Source organism: Carya illinoinensis, chromosome 1 (assembly GCF_018687715.1).
Source record: "Carya illinoinensis cultivar Pawnee chromosome 1, C.illinoinensisPawnee_v1, whole genome shotgun sequence".
Lineage (NCBI taxonomy): Eukaryota > Viridiplantae > Streptophyta > Magnoliopsida > Fagales > Juglandaceae > Carya > Carya illinoinensis.
This window is the reverse complement of record NC_056752.1, coordinates 4,595,927-4,612,331: the sequence shown is the minus strand read 5'-3', so window position 1 is coordinate 4,612,331 and position 16,405 is coordinate 4,595,927. Positions and strand designations below refer to the sequence as shown.

At 33.5% G+C, this 16,405-nt stretch overlaps 1 protein-coding gene across 10 annotated transcripts in view; it reads right to left on the bottom strand.

Annotated features, from left to right (window-relative positions):
- The window catches only part of LOC122306859 (protein DA1-related 1-like), a 34,139-nt gene extending 22,126 nt beyond the window's left edge, over positions 1-12,013 (bottom strand). Inside the window, exons 1-13 of one of the 10 annotated variants that reach the window (XM_043119452.1) lie at positions 11,816-12,013; positions 11,681-11,731; positions 10,245-10,334; positions 9,876-9,960; positions 8,997-9,198; positions 7,322-7,442; positions 7,107-7,190; positions 6,388-6,507; positions 5,974-6,186; positions 5,823-5,885; positions 5,618-5,733; positions 5,457-5,515; positions 5,251-5,362 (exon numbers count right to left, since the gene is read on the bottom strand). In XM_043119452.1, the coding sequence (XP_042975386.1) occupies positions 5,251-5,362; positions 5,457-5,515; positions 5,618-5,733; positions 5,823-5,885; positions 5,974-6,186; positions 6,388-6,507; positions 7,107-7,190; positions 7,322-7,442; positions 8,997-9,198; positions 9,876-9,960; positions 10,245-10,313 (1,244 nt within the window). In that variant the 5' untranslated portion in view covers positions 10,314-10,334; positions 11,681-11,731; positions 11,816-12,013. The other 9 variants (XM_043119443.1, XM_043119482.1, XM_043119475.1 and 6 more) reach the window with 9 other exon arrangements.
- Positions 12,014-16,405: the final 4,392 nt, after the last annotated feature.

The window sequence follows — 16,405 nt, the reverse complement described above, 5'->3', positions numbered from 1 at the left end:
TAGCTTGATATGACCAGGTTTATTGCATTTATAACAAATTAAAGTGTCATTTTTACCTGAATCTTTCTTGGAAAACTTTTTGAAGGATTTCCTCGGAGGAGTTCTATTTTTCTTCAAGAACCTCTGAATTCTTCTTGTTTTCATCGCAACTTCTTCATCTTTATCGTCATTTTCCTTATCTTCATCACTTTCATTTTCATGAGGAACAGCTTTAAGTGCTAAACTCTTATTTGGCTTTTCTTCTTCTTCTCATCTTTTCAATGTGTACTCATGGATGATAAGTGACCCGAGCTTCTTGAGGTCTCTAGCTTAAAGAATCGCTGTAACTTTTGATTCCCATCGTTTTGGTAAAGAGTTGAGAATTTTTCTTACTATCTCCACCTTGGAATAAACTTTGCCAAGAGCTGTCAAGCTGTTTATGATGTTAGTAAAACGAGTGTGCATACTAGAAATAGATTTATCATCATTCATCTTAAACATTTCATATTCATGAGTAAGAATATAAATTTTTGATTCCTTGACTTGCGAAGTTCCTTCATAAGTTACTTCCAAGTTATCCCAAATTTCCTTTGCCGTAGCGCAATTCATTATTCTATTAAACTCATTTCCATTAAGAGCATTATATAATAAATTCATAGCAGTTAAATTTAAAGTATAAAGTCTATCGTCTTCACGATCAAACTCTTCTTCTTCCTTTTTGACTTTTACTCCATCAACCACTTGTGTTGGAATATAAGGTCCATTTACAATACATTTCCAGATTTCTCTACCTTGAGCTTGAAGAAATATTCTCATTCTAACTTTCCAGAATGAGTAATTATCTTCACAAAAGAGTGGAGGCCGACTGCTAGATTGACCTTCACCAAATGAAGCTGCAATGTTAGCCATAAGATCTTAACTCAAAAGATAGTTAATCTTATAATAGAGCTTTTAGCTCTGATACCAATTGTTGCCCAGATGACTAACACAAGAGGGGGGGGTGAATTGAGTTATATTAAAAAAATAACAATTATAAATCAAATATATAATATAAAATATAAACAAAATATGAAATAACAATAAATATAACGAGTAAGTGTAAGAGAGAAGCAAACTCAGTATGTTAACGAGGTTCGGCCCCACTGCCTACGTCCTCGCCTCAAGCTACCCCTTGAAGATTCCCAAATTCACTATTCAATCTCCTTCAGGTGAAGATAGAAACCTATTACACCTTTGAACAACACCACTACAAAGGATCCGTGTAGAACACCCTCAACACTTGCAATCACTTTACACGTGGTGATTCAACTATTCCCCGTGTAGAATACTTTCTACACGCACAAGGGTTATACACACCCTTTTTCTGATACAAAAGCTGATAGTGGGTAGGTTATCAGAAAACACTCCTCAATGAGTGAAATAAGAACAATATAGCGCAAACTATATCTCTCAAAATGAATAAGGATTAAGGCTCAATGTTTAGAGAAGAGAGAATGAAAACTTTGAATGAATGTTGTTTGCTCTTGGTGTTGTAAATGTGAAGCTCTCAAATGATCTCTTTATAGGCATATGAGACTTCATATTCAAATTTAAAAAGATTCACATGTCAAAGACAACATCATTCACTTTTTCAAAAAATTCAAATAAAAGGTTCTTCTTTTTCAATTGTCAAAGACAACATCATTCACTTTTTCAAAAAAATCAAACATAATCTTTTACTTTTGGCATATGACAAAATGAGCACACTTTCATTTTCAAAAAATTCAAACCTAATCTTTTACTTTTTGTATATGACAAAAAAAAGCATCAATCACTTTTGAAAATATTCAAATAAAACATGCACATGTGAAAGATGACAATCAATCATCTTTAATATTTTCAAAGTTCAACCCTTTAATCAAGGCATGCACATGTAAAAGATGACAATCAATCATCTTTCAAAATTTTCAAATTTAATTTTCAAAAATATTCATGCACATGTGGAAAATGTATTTTAATGCTTTATGATAAAATATTAATTTTGAGCATTAATCCTAATTTCGAATTTTAAGAGATTTACAACATTACTCTATAACTTTAATGTGAACTTGTTTCTTTCTTGCTCATGCTTGGTTCTTTGATGTGCTTGATTCCATTGTGTAGACAACTTAAGCTTGAGACTTCTTCATTCTTTGAATTCATTTGTTATCATCAAAATCCATGTGTAAATATATAATTACACAAAACTTGAAATCTTGAGTTCAACACAAACAAAATATTATTCATACGAAATTCATTCCATTTTCTTGCCCAACCCAATATAAAGAAAGAACACTACTTTTGTTTTGAATTTTGCACATACTTCATTGCTTTACACATACTCGGATTATATACAAAAATAGAGTAAGGTAAGGAAAGTTATAACATATAATACTATAAGATTTGCAAAACTGTTCCTTGATTCATGCTTGCACAAAATCTGTCCAAAGTTATTCTTGTAGAACAGGTTCTCCCGCTTTGGTTTGGTGCTCTGGTTTTTTATACAGCTTCCATTGAGCTTGCGTGGTGCTCTGGTCAGAAGTCGTCGTCATGTTGTTCTCTCATATTATCAAAGAGTTCCAAGAGATTATATCTAACTCTTCCATTGTCAAAAAATACACCAAAAGCATAATCAATATCCGAACAGTAACACCAGACACCAAATCCAGAGCTAATTGAGGTGAAATTCCATGTGCAAAATTAATATATAAAACTGTATAAGTCCTCAAATTAAAAATATATATATATATTGCATGAGTTCTCAAAAATGCTTGCCTTCAAGTTAAAGGGGAAGGGATGTGCCGTCTTCAACAGAGGCACTTCGAATGATGGAATCGTCATCTTCGACAGAGGGATGGAATTGCAAATGGAGGGAATGAGAAAGGAAAAAACTCAAAGGGAGGGGCACAATAGTAAACAATGCGTTTCAATGAGGGCCAGATTTCACACGCAGGGAATGAGAAGGAGAACCAAATTTTGCAGACTTGAGAAAGAGAAACTGAGGAGGGAAACAAATTTCGCACGCAGGGAAGGAGAACCACCATAGAGAAAGGGAAACAATTCGCACGAAGGAATGAGAACCACCATAAAATAAAAGAGGAGGAAGAAGATGAAGGAAGTAATGTTAGGGTTACGGTTTGGGTAAAGATGAAGGAAGAAGATGGAGAAGATGAGAGGGGAAACGAAAAAAGGAAGAATATTTCGCACAATACGCACCGTTTCATTAAGGACACGTAGGATCCGACTACTTGACGACTACCCCTCCAGCTTGCAGTTAGCATTTTTCTAGATGGATAGTAATGGATAAATTACCAATCAATCACATTACTTAACATAGTGGGGATGGTATCTTGTGAGAGATTGTATCTTTAGGCCTAATTTGAATATTGAGATGGAATGGAGAATATGAGAAATCCACCAAAGAGTACTGTGTGTAGACCTAAAGGATTCCATGAATGTGTCCTGTTTCACACAATCTAATTGGCGGTGTTGAAGCAAACATCTCTTTATTTTCTGAAAGATGGGATATAAGTAAATATTGAAATATGTCTAATTGAGTGGATTATCTTGTTTTCTAAAAGGTTTTGGTTCTCATCTACTTTTAATATATTTTTTAATATTAGTTGGGCTTTTGAATTCATATCCATAAGCTTATGTTCCTTTGCTGTATGCCCAATGGTTCACCTAATAAATGAGAGATTAGATGGCAAACCCTTTGCGTGGGATCCATTAGGAAGACCTGATTGGTGAGCGAACACAAACACATATGACACATAACCCAAGACTACTTATAGCCCAAACGCCCACGTACTCCCGAGTACCAATTCGTCTCTCTTTTGTTATCAACCAGAACCCTCAGACACCTAACAGCTTAGGTGAAATAGAGTACTAGCCTCTGGACTTATTTTTCGGGGTGATTTTTTATGTCCCAATAAATTAGAAAAAATTTAATTGTAAGTGATTTTACACACTAATACGTACACTAATTTAATATGATTAGTTAAAAAGTAAATTTTATTAAATACAATACTAATTTAAATTTTGAATATGAAGGTATCAGTATTGATATGCAAATTGATACTCAAATTTGTTTTTACGTAGCAAAACTCAACGATCATAATTATTTTCAAATAGAAAATGCTTATGATAATGACACTTGACAATAACGTGTCTTTGAACTAAATAAATTAATTTTTTTTCATTTTCTTGAATAAAAAATGGCTTATTTAACTAAACTTTCATCTGAAATTTCTAAAATTTAATAGATCATAATTCCATGTAGTTTTTCTTTCTCTAAATCGTAGGGGATGTTTAGATCAGAAAAATGTAAACGATTTTAATCTGATCTTTATCCAATAATCTATGTCCCATCTGAATTAGGTTTGTAAAAATTGGTATCCGTCCATTTCATAGTCGCCATTGGCTTATGCAATTGAGCATGTTGAAGTTACCTATGGTATCCATTCCAAGGTATGGAGCAGTCTTTTTAAGTTTAAACCCTTGAGAAGAGAGTAAACTGATCCAAATCCATTTGAGCTGTGGAAAAATAAGTAGTTTTAGGAGAAGGGGATCACCTGTTTCCCACCGTGAGCGTGAGCCATGTCAGGAAGCCAACTGCTACTTCCCAAGTGGGTGCACGTTAGAGCAACAATCAAGTTTAATTTAGCTATAAACCACATCAGAAAAAAGGACTCTAAAACACAAACTAATTATGTAGGGAGATGGATGTGTAATCTTAAGAGTGAATTTTGACTGGAGAGCCCAGCAACGTTACAAGCATGAGAAAAAATACATGCATTCTTTATGTTCCTTGTTTCTATACATAGAAGTATAATAACATAGCACCATTACGTGGCCGGGAGGAGATTACAATAAGAGAAATCATTATCTTTATTCTAAATTTTGTCATTTCCAGTCACACTGACTTATTTTAAGTGACTTCGGTCAAAGTGAACTGAATATGGCGGGGAGGGCAATGCATTGATCCATGTGGAGGAAAAACTCCATTAACATTACCCTACAACTTAAGGAAAGCTTCCTGTCAGTCGAATGTGCTTAAGAGTGCTCTTCAGGCCATATTTGTCGACCGCCTGCCTACCTCTCCTGAATCCATCTCCATAAGTTGGGGATGCATCTACCTCAATATGGTGTTTAAAAAAATCACCACATTTCTTCTCAAAGTCAGATCGTTTACCCATTTTTAATGATGTAGAAAAGGATGAGGAGGAAGGGAGTGATGAAAACAAGGATGATGTTGATGGTACAGCATCACCTCCAGATGCTGTATACAGCTCAGACTCCAACCACATATAAGCTAAGACCTGACAGATACCTTCTTCAACCTCTGGACTCAGATTGCGGTAACCTGTCAAAAAGACTCTATTGGTAAGTTCAGGGCTAACCGCATCTAAGAGGTAAATAATGTCAGTGGGAAAAATGATAAGAATGCAGACAAACACCATTAAGCTTCAGCCATGCATGCATCATCTCGTGTGCCAAGATTTGCCCAGTCAATAACCTGTACATGTATATATAAGTCTTGGTCATTTTCCAAATTCTAAAGCCAATATCATCGTTTGAAACAATAGATGGGTCTAAGTGCAAATGAGAAAAAGAGTACCTAGGAAGGCCATATAAAACAAGAATTGCCGTCACTTCACATCTTCGGATCAGCCTACAAGGCTCAGTTCTTATGTCTAACTGGTGGTTTGCCCCAATCCTTGGCCTCCTTGAGATCTAGTAATTTAATTAAACAAATTATAGAGGCCGGTCGATGACACATATCTTTATAAAAGGATTCTGTTGAACCCTAGGAAAGTTCTTACAGTAGGGACAGTCTGTACTTCTGACAAGCAAAGTCCTCTGGTCTCAGACAAGTGATGATGACCCTAGTAAAAAAAATCAAGATTAACATAAATAAAAATGAAATTGAAATACATATGTGTGACATGAAAAGGTAAATGCGCTGGCCTTTACATGCTTTTCTCCCTCCATTGCCTCATTTAGTGCTTGTCTCTCAACCAAGAGCATTGGAACTTGCTGCTCCACTTTCATATTTAAACCTTCGTAAAATTCCTGTATTTCAAGGTAAAGTGGTTGACATTCTTCAGTATCCATAATGGCCGAGTTTAGACACTCTAGGCATAGCTTTCGACCATCATCAAGCAACAGATATCTTGTGTCCCTCGGCTGCATGAATCAGAAAATTTACATTATAAGTGACATGATGAAAACAATTCTAAAATGTGTTTCTTAAGGATATTTTGCAGGTAGCGGCAGTTGTTTTTAATATCATGATGCTTCTTCAAGGTTTTGTTATTTCAAGAGAAAGGAGGAAGAGAGAGAGGGGGGGGGGGGGGGGGGGGGGGGGTTCTCTTCTGCAGAACTGACCTCCATTCTTTCACAGCTACAACACCGAGGAGTACCATCATGTTCATGTGAGGGGCAGTACTTGTTCTTCCAGAAAGGATGCTCCATATACGGAATACGACCTTTTGAACTTGCTGGGATCTGTACAGAAGGAACAATAATTAAGTGTGTGAGTGTGTGTATGTGTGTGTATAAGGGCAGCAAATACTTAGTGAGATGTCGGACATAGAGAATTATTTTTTAGCGGGACCTTAACCTGGGAGATTTCCTTAAAAGGACCCTTAGGTCTACTAATTTGTATTTAAACATTACTTACCAAAAAGAAAATTGTATTTAAACAAACCTGACACTTGACCAGACTTGGGGAGAAGATCCCGATTACTACCAAAGGTTTACACTAAAATTAATGAGCACCATTCAGAGAATTCATCTTGTTATTTATTTATTTATCTATGATTTTAACTTTTTAAGTTTTACAGGAACCTGCTTGTCTTCTAGATAACTGAACATGAGGCCTAACAAATTTTCACAGGTATTTTCCCTATTGTAAATTTATAATTAATCTCAACCTTGAAGTTTATTTTCAGGTTTTATTTTAATGAGATTATGAGAATCAGAAATTTATTTTATATAATGTTTTGATAATAAGTAAACCAAATGAAAGAGCAAACAAAACATAGCTATTTCATAGAATTAAAAGAACCAACTAGATCAAACAATGGAACATTAAAAAGACTTACAAAATTCTTGCAAACTTCACATCTTGGGAGACGCTGCTTCCTATAGCACAATTTGTGATAAGAGCGGTTGCCAGATATATAGAACTGTCATCCAAGGAGATATTCTACTCAGAAATACTCATCGAACTACCAAAATGAAGAGGAAATCAGGCAAGGACTCAGGCATTCTGTTATCCAAGTCCAAACTAGATTTTCAATTAACTCATTACTTTCACCTTGCTATCAGTAATAGGACAGTTGCAAGCATGACAACGAAAACATTCAGGATGCCAATCAGCATCCATGCATGTCAAAAATTCTCCACGGCCAATCTCAGTTTTGCAGCGAGCACAGATCCTGCAAGCCATTTTGTCCAGCAATCACGTCATGTTTCAGGAATTCCATTAATAACTGGCCATTTTGATCCATTGGAACAACTCATTGAATTTGGTAGATCTTTTTAGGAGGCCCCAATGACCATATTATAAAATTCAGAAAATTTACAAAAACTAGAGTTGGAAAGTTTCAAAAGGTGTGGATATAAGTACATATGTAAATTCAGGAAGTTATGTAACAGTAAGTCCCAAACTCCATTTTTCAGGGTCTGAGATAAGTTTAAATTATTTTTTATGTATATCATCTTGTGTTACAAAAGAGATGCATATTAAAATCTACAAGATCAACTTACATCACCTCAAGCTTCTGTTTATTGGATATGTTTTTCAAATGTCTGATACTCCAGCAGTTTATTGTTTGTTCTTTGAACATCTCCTAGTCCATTTAATGTAAAACCAAATTCTTTTCAAGCCATTTTAATCATACAAACCCAACTGGCTCTGGTAGGATCTCTAATAACCTTCTGTTGTTGGTCAAGCTTTGGCAACACTAGCTTAAAAATAAAATGACAAACTCTCAGCTCTAAACAGTTTCTCTTGCAGCTAGGTGTTCATGTCTACTTTCAATAATGTAATTTGGCACACCCATAAAAAAATGTAATTTGGCACAGCAAAAGGAACCTCTTATTATAATTCAAAGAAACACTCCATATTAATGTAGTATTGCATTACTCGTCATCACAGTTTGCCTATTATCTATATAATAACGTAAGATAACATGAGAATAATAAAAATTTTGGTATCCATGGATCAAACGTATCAGAGTGTATCCCATTTTAGAAGTGTGTCACACAATGTAATGCCATCGGTCAGAAAAAAATTAGCTATCTAGAAACCTCTACAATTATGCCAAGCATTAAAAGAAAACAATTGGAAGGGTTTAGAATTGGATTTAGCATCCTTGTCGAATGCTTAATATCAAACTATCCTGCACAATTCCAAATCCCCTGATTTTTTCCCTAATTTTTTATTTGTAATAAAAACAAAAAAGCTAGGAAACTCAAAAAATAATCACAACTCATCCTTCTTAAGCACACAGCCAATCAAAAAAATTGTAAAAATGTGTTTTTAAAATTTTGATTATTTCTCACCCACCTAATTGTCCACAGGATGAAAAGAGGAATTGCACCACAAATGGCACCCCATGACAGCTAATTCTCCCTTTTTAGCATGCAAACAATTTTCTCACAGTCCTACCATTCCACTCCAGATAAAGTTAAGTACAACGGCAATGATTCTCTGTACATATTTCCATATAAAACAAGATGATCCATTGCAGGACAATTCATAAGCATGCACAATCCATCCACAACAATTTTGAGCCTTTTCTCCCAAATTTTCTATCATCAATATTTTACCAGGCAGTTATTCATCCAAAGAATGCTACATCTTTTGCTAGCTTTCCACTAATTTTAAAGTGGCTAAGAGAACTGGCTAAACTTTTTAGCAAACCAAGAATTAGAGCAATTAGCCATAGATATTTATGTACCATGGATAGCATGGTTACCACACATACCTGTATTCAGATGGAAAGTTGAAAGGATGAGGCTGAAATATATTTTCAGTTTCACAGTGAGGAGGAGACTCCATGTACATGATTTCTTGAAGAGCTTCGGCAAGCTGCTCATCATCTTCCAATTGAGCTTTAGTGATATGTTCGTCTTCCTTGGTTTGAGCTCTAGCAAGCTGCTTATATTCCTCCGATTGGGATTCCTTGTCTAAGAAAAATAAGAAAGTAAAGAATGAGACTCTAGGCTTCATTTCTTATTTCCAAACATGTAAGTTCTGCATCAGAAGATAACACCTGAAAATTATGTACTAATGTTAGAGGAGACTCTAATTATTCATTATGACTCTCAAAGAGCCTGTTATGAATTCATTTACTCCCATAGAATAACTTTCAATAGAGTTTTCAGGTTTAGGGAAACCTGGCAAGTATGATATGTTAAGCAATTAATTGTGAAACCTGGCCTGAAATGAGGGAAGAATGAGGCAGGGTTCAGAAAAGAGTTTAGCTATTTCTCTTACCTACAAAAGTTACTGCCCAGATTGCATTCATAGAGATTCGTGATTAAAAAAATTTATAACCTCTGTAATCAGCAAAAAGAAATTAAAGAAATAACAAAGTTTTACTAACAATATGGCCTTTGAAGATTTAACAAGAATAGACAGAACACTGACACAAAATAAAGATCCAACATTGAAGCATATATTCACGTGTGTAACGCAAGTACTTGAGATATACCATTACACTTCAAGGTAAACATCTCTCGGTGTGCCATCGTAAGGTAACTAAAATAATGAGTCATCACTCTTATTTACTAGAATCCAACAAATTTGCCCAGATAACAATTGAATCATGTCAATCTCAGCACAGGCAAACTGTGCAACTTACCAATTGATTTTTTTCCTTTCTGGTCCTGTTCTGAAAGGGAAAGTGCAATAGCATAATAAATATCTTCTTGCTCCTTGAATTCATCCTGCATATGAGGTTTCCAGTTAGCATTGGGCAATAAAAGAAGCAAGGTAGCACAAAATTTAGCAAGAATGTTAACACTACAGAAGCTATGCTGGTTTACAAATTAACCAGTAACATGTGAATTTTATCCAACAAATCAGTTACCATTAGAGAATAGGCTTGCGCATACCATAGATGAGCAGGACCCACAACCGAGGGTATTTTAATAGATTATGGGGTACCTTCCTCTTTGTTAAAAAATAAAAGAGCAGGACCCACAAGAGTGTATCCATGAAAAGCACAAACCATGATGACCTCTGAATGAGGAGCTTCATCACAAATTATATCTTCAAGAACCTCAGACAGCCACTCCATAATGCCAAATATTATTTTTCCCTGCATCCAATACATTCATTTGAATTAGAAAACAATACTTTAACTGTCGAAAGTAATTTTGATACATTCATAGAACATCTCTGACCACTGCAGATGACTAGTTTGAGAAGTTCATAAAGGCATCAGTGACGAGGATGAGAGTCTAGAATTACTGTTACTGCTTGGTCAAGTTTAATATGAGGAATATATGGAAAAGGTTTCTAACATTAATTAAGTTTTCAGATAGTAAATCATATGCTTGAACAATAATCTACAATATAAAGGCACGAGTAATATGCAATATAGTTGAAGGTAATGGCCATCTCAGAACAAGCAACAGAATTTTCAGTGAGAATGAGAAACATACACCTGTTGGTGTTAAGAACAATGGAAAAAAAAAAAAAACAGGGTCATATTCTTGAGAAACCTCAATCCCTTAATCACGGATCAATAACACCAAAGCCATGTCCCATAATTTTACTTGTGCTTTAGTTTGGATACAGCTTCCAGACTTTGAGACAGTAGTTCATCGGGGAACTTAAAAACACAAATTTGAGATGAAAACTAAAGAAACTAGAAGCAAAGAGGAATATAAATAAAACATTGGGGGGAAGCACTACAGGAGTCATTCTCGGAGAGTTCAGTGGCCTGAAAGGGAAACCGTATCTAAGTCTACAAAAAATTTAGAAGATATCAAAGAGACTAATAAACCTTATGGACTAGAATTCTTCGCGTAAAAGCAGATAGAATCAAAGAATTAATTATCCCAATCAAAAAAATTCAGAACAGGTAATAAAAGAACGCTTTGTCTATGGGGGGCAAGAAAGGAAAGAACACACCGAATGATCACCCACCACCACATATACAAATTTGCCAACAATGCTTCAATTCCTGAAATCCTGAAAATGACACCGAAACAAGGACCAAAAAGAAAAGGCTGAACATTCAGCCCAGTACCATCGAACACCCTATCTATGTTTCATACATCCTCCACCAACCCCATCCAATTAATATATATATATATATATACAGCAAGTAGAATCTCCCAGCTTGACAATTTTCAGATGGTAAATAACACAGCAGGCTAAACTGAAATGAAGCCAAATAAAACACCAAGTTTCAGAAACTCATCCCAGAAAGAATAAGAATATGCAGAGACAATAGAATCTAACGAATCGCCTATCAGCTACAATTCCCGACAACCACGAATGCACGGTCACCAAAGAAGAATTAGAGACGGCAATATATGTTATTCTTCACAGCATCAATTCTCTTTGGTCCTGCAAAGGACTTATCTTTTCTAACAAAGTCACATACACATTTCAGTAAGAGAAAAAGAGGAAAGAAAGACAGAAAGAAGAAGGTACCAGCAATGAGTAAATGGAAGTGGGAGACTACTTGGATCCTATGCAAAAAACCAGGCATGAGCTGAAAAGGTAAAAACGAAAATCCAACAGAACAGTCGAATCTTTTTAGAACTTGGTCAACTACTGTACCACAACCTCTGTAAAAATCACCAAAACCAGGATGGATTGAATCTCGATGTTGCTGTGTTGGAAGTGATTTCGATTCTAACACTTTCTTCCCATCTTCGTTGTGGGGTCATCTACCCTCTACTCATTTCTCCACCACACTTTCACTCAACATCGAATGTTTCTCTTTCTGGTTCACGTAGGCACTGCAAAGGGAAAAAGGAAAGGGATTCTTCATATATTCCATTCAGCTTTATAGGTTGGCCAGCCAGCCTGAAACCCACGGCGGATTTTTGCCACGTGGCCAAATAAGCTTTTAAATTCTGGTTTTTTTTTTTTTTAATCCCAAGCTTTTTGTACCATTAATAGTAGAACTCAAGCATTCAGCTTCAAACTCGGTCAAATTCAGCATTCAGCTACGTATAAGGAAGCAACCTAAAGCACTGTATCGATGATCTCTGCCGACCATTTTTATTTTGTTGTTATGTTGTGGCCCCGGCCCCATGCTTCCTACTCTCTTCCTTTTCATTATTCGAAGTGGTTAAAAGGTGAATATAATTATAATTGCATTGAAGTTGATAGTGATATTCACACGACGAACAACGTTGATTTGATCAAGTCCCTGTGTACATAAATATCAGCACTCACTCGTCTTTGCCTTTATTTGTCATGATCAAGAACCTTTAATTTTCGAGAAAGGAAAAAAAAAAAGAAAAGGAGACCCACAGCTTCGGACTATATAGAGGACACTAACTTGATATCATAACCTACATACCTACCTAGCTAGCTCGATTAATAATTCATGCTGCTTGTAGGTAGTGTGGCTGCTTGGTTTGTCAACATTTATGCAATCATGATGATGAATCTGAAAATTAAATAATATCATGTTTAATTAATCAGATTCTAAACAAATATTGAGGCTCAATCATTATCAGCTAGCTAGCTATTTATAAGAATTTGGTCGCGAAATGCTCTCTTTTTTATAATCTTTTTTATTTTTTTATTTATCATTTCCATTATCTTACTTGTAACGTGTAAGAATTAGTCACAAAATACTTTTTGCGTCAAAAAATTTTTATTGGTTTCAATTTAAATCGTCGTAAATACTTAATTGCGACAATAATAATAATACTTTTGATGGCTTTTTGCGGTAGAATATCTTCTATTTGCACAAAAGCTAATGTATTTGCAACAAGCAACAAACTATGAATCGATGCAATAGATTTTTTTGACAAGCATTGTTATCGTCCTCCTAGCTGCGAAAGTTAATAGATACAGAAAGCTCTTGGAGACTGCATTAGTACTTTTTGCAACGATTTTCAATACTGTAAAAAGTCATTTTTATTGTAACGAGGCACGATTGCGACTCAATTCATATAATATTTAAAATTACTTAGAGCTAGTTTGTTTTGATTTATTAGAATTGATAGGTCCATCTATATTAATTCAATATTAAATCTAAGATTTGCTTAATCACTATTATATATCACTCAAAATACTTATAAACATGATAAAGAAATGATATTATAGATATTGATTAGAATAAAGCTGTGAACTTTGAAAAAATTTGAAAGAAAATCATTCCGAGGCCCAATAGAAATCTATCTGCCGCTTGAAGATTTACTTATAAATATTTTAATTACAAAACCTTTGAATAAACGTTCCTTTACCTTTACGAAAAGCATCAAGGTGACAGTGACAAATGATCTATATTCACTAAACACAATCATATTAAAAGAGTTTTGATACACAATTACCATTTTCACAATTTTTAACATAATTATATTAATTTTGTTTTAAGTTGTTAATTAAGACAGCTTATATATTGAAAAATATTCTTACATGACACTAGCTATTAATTGCTTCGACCAAAGTAATAAAACAAGGAACGAAATAATTGACATTTGAATTAAACCCGCACCTCTAATATTAGAGAAATGATATTTATAATTGTGATTGTGTAAGTGTCATATAATCTTTTTGAAAAAAATAAATTAATAAAAGATTCACATGAAAAAAAAATTAATTTTTTAATATAAATTTCATTTTTCTTAAACAATTATACGATATTTACACATATTTCAACTATATATAACATTTCTCTATTATTATGTATCATATATAAACCTAGAGTTCCAATTAAGCATATTGGGTCGACCGTTGACATACGTACGTAAACATGCATGTTAACTTGTTTGTAGCTCTACGTACGTGTGCGGGCGAAAATTCAAAAGCACATTTTCAGACGGCGTATGATTTTGTCTCCAAGTAGTCAATCATGATCTATCAGAAATGCTGTTTAAATATTTGTCTTAAATCATTAATATCTTTGAATATTTCCTATATAAAGTACAAATTCCTTCTTCTTGTTTATTTTTAGTGGCAAGACAAAATGCACATCGATCCCCTAGATCTCCTTCTGTGATTAGTTATTTTTAGTTAAAATTATTATTTTTTATTAAAATGAGTTTATTGATCTGATCTCATGAAATAATTGTTCTTTGTAATAAATAACTAGTCATAAATTCTCATTTTTCTTTTAATAATTTTATATGATTAAATTAATTTTATTGATATGATTAATTAGATTAATTTTTTTTAATATATAATCAATCACATTAATAAAATACATAAAAAAATACGTAAAAATAATTATCTTTAAATTTTTGTTCTTTTAACTACCCTTCTTGTGCACACTGCAAAACTCTTTCATCTTTCTTTAATCCCTTTTGCTCCAAAATAAAATTTTCAACCAGTAAGAAGGAATGTGCATCCTTAACTTTCTTTAAGAGAGAGAGTTTGTGCCCAAGAATACACCTGTCGGTGCTATTTACGATGGCTTTTCATCCAAGGGGAGGGATAAAGTTACACTCTTAGAAGCATTTGCTATGCAAGTGCAAATTGGAGAGGAATATGATAAAATCACATTGCATTGATCTAGCAAAGATTGAAAAATTTTAAATATCAACTACGATAAATCTTAGGTGCTCTCTATCTATGACCAATTATTATAAAAGGATCAAATATTATTTTATCTTAAAAATGTAAATCTTAAATCACAATTCTATCTTGGGTAGAATAAATGTTAGTATCGTTATATACGTGATTGTTGAGTGAATGGTTGGCAAAATATATTTATTGAATAATTAGGTTGAGGGAAAAAATAATTGAAAAATAATAATTTTATTTTTTAATAAATTTATTAATTAATATATGAACTGTATTTGTAAAATATTAAAAAAAATTATCAAATATAATTAAAATAATTAATATTATATTATTATTTAGAATTTAGGATAGCTAGTCCAATACAGACTAATCTAACTAAAAATCTATATTATAACTAAAAGGACACATTAGAGTTCCATTTTAGATTGCTCTAATGGATTGGCTAAATCTAAAGGACACTTTTAGCTAAATTGAGATAGATTTGACTTTGGCTATTCCAATCCCCACATTGGAATAGCTATTTTTTCATTATATAATAATAAAATAATATGAAATGTGTAACAGCCCGTTAGAAATTTAATTGTGAAATTTCTATTAGCTTTAGAAACCTCGTAAAGACCCCATAAATTTTCACGAATCCATTAATCGTATAGGTTTTAGTCTAACTACATAGTTAGTGTTATTATTTATTATGGTATCCGAAGTGTATTTTTGATTATTGGAGATAGTTAGAAGTGTCAAAATATATTATGGTTTGTGCCATTAGACTCGGAGGGTTATTTAAAGTCTTATGGCGCAATAACATTTTTTCATATCTTCGGACGAAACGTCTGTTCAAAAATGTAGATATTATTGGATAAAAATATCTTGAACTAATTTTTATAGATATTATTGGATAAAAATATTTTAAACTAATTTTGTGGATATTATTGGATAAAAATATTTTAAGCTAATTTCGTAGATATTATTGGGTAAGAGAGTCCTACACTTAACTCTCACTTCGGGTAAGAGAGTCTCACACTTAACTCTCATTTCGGGTAAGAGAGTCCTACACTTAACTCTCAATCCAGCCTTATCTCTTCCATATCTCATCCATAAGTATCTCCAGTCATCCCTTTCCACGAAATTATCTTCATTTACACTTTCCATTAAAAGAATATCAAACACTCTCTCTCGGACAGCTTTTAAGAGTTCTTTTACATGCCCAATTCGAAACTTTTGTAAGTGGTTTATCATAAAGTCTCCTTCATATAAGTTGTTCCTTTTTGAGTTTAGTTTACGTGGATATCTTATTTGTCCAATTTGAAGATCATTTGGTCAGTAAAATATTATGTAAACTATAGAAAGATCATTCTGGGAGATAAACTGGAGAATATGTTATAATTTAGAGTTTTTGACCAAGCTAATGGATAGATAAGGATCCGAAATTTTTATGGAGTATTGTTAACATGTATATATGACTATTGATTGAGAAGTTTTGCATGATTAAAGGTTTTGATGAAAGATTTTTTTAGATTTAGAAATTGGAAGAGGAAAAACAGTTTTTGTTTTGAAAAAGTTTAACTCTTTGGTGGTCTAAACTTATTCCAATAACTTTGATAATTTTATTGGAGGATCCTAAGCATCTTATATACATGTTATATTATTATTTTGAAGATATTTGATGTTAGT